The sequence below is a fragment of the Xyrauchen texanus genome, chromosome 38, assembly GCF_025860055.1.
Source record: "Xyrauchen texanus isolate HMW12.3.18 chromosome 38, RBS_HiC_50CHRs, whole genome shotgun sequence".
NCBI lineage: Eukaryota > Metazoa > Chordata > Actinopteri > Cypriniformes > Catostomidae > Xyrauchen > Xyrauchen texanus.
The window spans coordinates 19846352-19850830 of record NC_068313.1 but is presented as its reverse complement, the minus strand read 5'-3'; the positions used below and the strand labels follow the sequence as shown (position 1 = coordinate 19850830).

Here is a 4479-nt window from a genome sequence, read left to right as displayed (position 1 = left end):
TCTGCACGTCTTATCACGTGGCTTGTTGAGTGAGTTGCTGTGGAGACATAGCGCATGTGGAGCCTTCACGCTATTCTACGTGGCATCCACGCACAAATCACCATGATCCCCACCGAGAGCGATTATAGCAACCTTCAGGAGGTTACCCCATGTGATTCTTTCCTCCCTAGCAACTGGGCCAATTTGTTTGCTTGGGAGACCTGGCTGGAGCCACTGAGCATGCCCTGGATTCGAACTCGTGACTCCAGGGTGGTAGTCAGCATCAATACTCGCTGAGCTACCCAGGCCCACAAACGCAAGTTTTAAAGCATATCTTTAACACAGAATGTTTATTTCTCAGTGAAATTAAGGACATATTATAACACTTATTAATAAAACATTTGTTTTTCTGCTCTGTTAAATCGGTATTGACAATATATTTCAGATTAGGTGAACTTATGTAATGTTTCTGTTTGTACTGTAGATTAATGTTGTCAAATGTTGCCAAGCAACTGCTACACATTGCTAACTATGGAAACCCGAGAGGGTAAAAGTTATTCAAGTAGCTTTATTGGCAGATTGCAAAAGAAGCTTTACATTGGCAAATCATTACAATAGAATATATACAATCATACACATTTATACAGTTAACACGCAATTTAAAATAACTTGAATAAAGTAAAATGAAAATAATTAAAAATTAATGTTTGTTTACTTGTTTACTTTGCATGAGTAGTTTTACATGTTTTAATTGAAGAAAGCATAAATTGGGTAGACAGCTAGAGATTTTCCTAATATTTATGCCAAATATTATTCTTTTATTTTTATTTTATATTTAATTAATTAATTAAATTTGGCCAAATTCACAGTTACTTGAAATAACTAACTAAGAGCCTCGCAGGAGTATGTAATTACAGCATATTCAGACGTTGTGCTTAATTTCCTGGTGACCTCCTTAGAGTGGATGTGCAGTCTGTCAGCTGAAGCATGCAGTCCTGCTCTGACCTCCTCTCTCCATCTCTGCAAAACACACTCAAGCTGTCACACGTCTAATGTTCATTGGGATTAAACAATAAACCTTACTTAATTAACCATATTTGTGTATAATCTTTCTCTTACAGGTCTTTGGGTCTTTGAAGTCTGGTTAAAGGTGTCCGATAGATCCGGATTGCTGGATCCTCTCACAGAGATCACAATGTCAGCATAAGGGACTTCATGATCGCTCTGGGTGTCTGGAGTCAATTAAAAAATAAAGTTATTTGCACAAGTTAGCCCTTGAATGGTAGATACCAGAAGTCACCTCAGATGTTGTGCGACCTATTTTGTGAGTTTGCGAGAGGCACAATAAATACATTTTACTTGTTGGGATTATTAAAAGTAGGGTACAATGGGGCTAAAGGCACACCATTAGCAAAATTGACTTTTTTTCTGGTTCCGAAGTGCATCAAGTAAAAAACAAAAAAAACATTTATTTTTATTAAATATTGATGGAGCAACATAATTTGTGTGGAAACAAATAATAATGGAAGATTTTGTTTTTTCTCAAATAATAAAAATAAAAACATTTAATACAAAAAAGGTGTCGAGGGGGCCCTTCTCCCCACATTTGGGATAAAAGCCCAGCAGTGGGGTTAGAGTTAAATCGTGTAATTGTAGAGACAATGGTCATACAGAAAACTTTGTCAGCTTAGGCAAATACTTTTGAGACAGCAAAACATAAGTAACATAGTAAGATAATACTTATTCAAAAGAACCACTTCAGAAAAGGGTTAACCATTTTCTGTTCATTTCAGTCACTTTTGGCATGTCATAACACTCCATTGTGTTTGGATCAGTCAATGTGAGCCCACTTCATAACAAATTTATGCTCGCCACTTAATGAAAAGCAATATGTTTTTACCCAAAAAACTATCCTTTCACTTATTGGACCGTTTAAAAAATAACTTTTGATTTAATAGCCTTAATCAAAACTGAAAATGACATAAGAACTTACTAATAAGTCAAAATAGCTTTAGCCCTGTTGTACCCTACCAGTCAAAGGTATGAACACACAATGTACATGTCTCATGATTTTTTATTTTTTGCAAACAAATATAAATTGTTCTTATGACTACATTTATTTCCAAAATTATTATTTAAATGGTTGATCAGAATGTTGGTCTGAATACCGTCAAAATAAATAAATAAATTATGTAAGGTTTATAAATTTCACATTCATAACAAAATTTCATCAAATTGAATTGAGTCATCTTTAACAAAATTAAATAAAAAAAGAAATATTTTAAGTTATATTCATTTAAATTTTTGTCATACATAACACAAGTCAATTTGATGAAAGGTTGTTATGAAATTGAAATGCGTGAATCTTAAAAAATAGGCTCAAATAGTTTTTTTGAGTAATTTGATCCAATGCCGAGCATATGGGAACTCGTTCAAGGCTATTTAAGAAGCCTTCAATGTGGCACCTCATAAAGTTGCTTTCCCAGATTTTTATTCTAGGCAAAAAAGTAACTCAGAAATACGATAGTTATGATTTATACTTTTTTATCACTACATAATTCCCATATTTCCATTTGTGTGTGTGTGTTTTTTTATTTTTATAGTTTTGATGGCTCAAAATACATTTTAATACATTTGTGTATTAATACATTTAATACATTTGTGTATTATAAAATGTGGAAAACAGTAAAACTATTTCTACATTTTTGACTGGTTGTGTAGATCTGTTTGAACATCTTTAGAAAAATGTAAAAACCTTGAGCGACTGGCCTCATCAGCACGCCCGTTCTGGAAGTAACCCTGCAAGAGACCACAAATTACAGATCAAAGAGAGATTCATTTTTTACATGCTTTGGTACTTCATAATGATTCATTTAAAATGTAAAATTGTGCTTCACCTTTCATGTGCTACATTAGTTGGATCCATTAACTTACACCCTCTTCTGTAGCACAAATATACCAGATGGGCTGTCAGGACAATCACTGCCGACACTGCAAAAGCTGCAAAAATCTTGGCCCAGGTGTGTTCATCTGTATGAAAAATTGCTGACTATTTTATGTGAATATGAAAATGGACGATTGGTTAGAATTAGTTGTTATATTTTTGCCATATATGTAAAAAACTCACCTGATGTGATGACTTCTATTTCCACAGTGATAACCTGGTTGGTGCAAGTGCCTTTTACTTGACACCTATAACGTCCACCATCCACAGCTTTGATTGAACTCCACTGTACCACGGTGTCATTTTTTGTCCATGGGAGGGTACTGTTTTCTCTGACCCACTGTCCCTCACAGTGTTTGTTGTCAGGGGCAACACAGTAAAGTTTGAGTGAGGTTCCTGCTATAACTTCAATGGTGGATAATGATGTAAGCACCTCCTCCACCTCAATCTGATCTCTGTACAGCTTCACTCTCAGAGAAGGATCTAGACCCAGAAAAATTGTCAATTTTTTTTTTTTTTTTTTTATAAAAATCTATGCTTCTCTCCCTAAAATAGGACAACAGAGCCATTCTTAATTTTTAAGATTTTGACTTGAGAATCTATTTTCATATGCCAACAAAAAGATCTTAGAATCTCGTTGTACTCACCATCTTGTCCTTTAGAAGGGGTTACTGCTGGTCTATCGGATTCATCTGAAAGAAGAATTATTACAACACAGTGAGAAAAAAGTTACTGTCATTACAATAACAGTAAACTCAAATACATCTTACCCTGAACTTGCAATGCTACCAGAAGCTCAGTTTTACAAGGAAGGCCTGGGCGATCACTCTCTTCAGACAAGCATGAATAGTTATAACGGGTTTGCTCCATAATTAGAGAATGTGTGTACAAGCTCACAATGCACATGTCTTCTAATTTATCATTTCTTTGTTCCCAGTGGCACTTGCTACATGCAAATGTTTCTTTCCATATCCAGTAACCACGAGTGAAGCCACTGGAACAGTTGTAGGTGCAATTTAATGTAAACGGCTCATGTAGTCTCACATTCTTAATCTCACGCTGGGTCCCGGTACTTTTACTTCTTGCAGTCACTGTGAAGAACCAGAAAATGAAAGCTTAAAAGCAGCTATTGTACATTACAGGTAAAGATTCATTAAACTATTGATAGAATTCATGAAAATGTAATTATGTATAATTACCTGGGAATCCTAATTGTAAAAGCATCATCACAAGAATCAAAAACATGTTTAGGCATTCATTCAAGAAATTTTTTCTTATCTGCATAAATAAATAATGAATGGCATTGGCATGGGTGAAAAACAAAAGGAGGCTCCTCCCCCATAAGGAGAGGCATCATCTACAAAGAGCACCTGCCTATGGAAAATGTGGTTAACTGAACAGTTGGTACATTTTCATGCATGGGAAAATGTCATTGTGCCTCTTGAAGCTATTTGATTTGCTTTGCAATTTGGCAACTAAAAAATATGTGCTTTCCACACACACACACACACACACACACACACACACACACACACACACACACACACACACACACA

The 4479-nt window shown here is 35.2% G+C and overlaps 1 protein-coding gene across 1 annotated transcript; it reads right to left on the bottom strand.

Annotated features, from left to right (window-relative positions):
- Positions 1 to 565: 565 nt before the first annotated feature.
- LOC127632169 (uncharacterized) lies at positions 566 to 4190 on the bottom strand. Its single transcript, XM_052110760.1, has 8 exons — positions 4123 to 4190; positions 3694 to 4014; positions 3571 to 3615; positions 3107 to 3406; positions 2877 to 3009; positions 2735 to 2778; positions 1099 to 1211; positions 566 to 999 (listed from the first exon to the last, which is right to left on the bottom strand). The coding sequence occupies exons 1-8, from the start codon at positions 4166 to 4168 to the stop codon at positions 862 to 864; spliced, it is 1140 nt and encodes a 379-aa protein (XP_051966720.1). The 5' UTR covers positions 4169 to 4190; the 3' UTR covers positions 566 to 861.
- Positions 4191 to 4479: the final 289 nt, after the last annotated feature.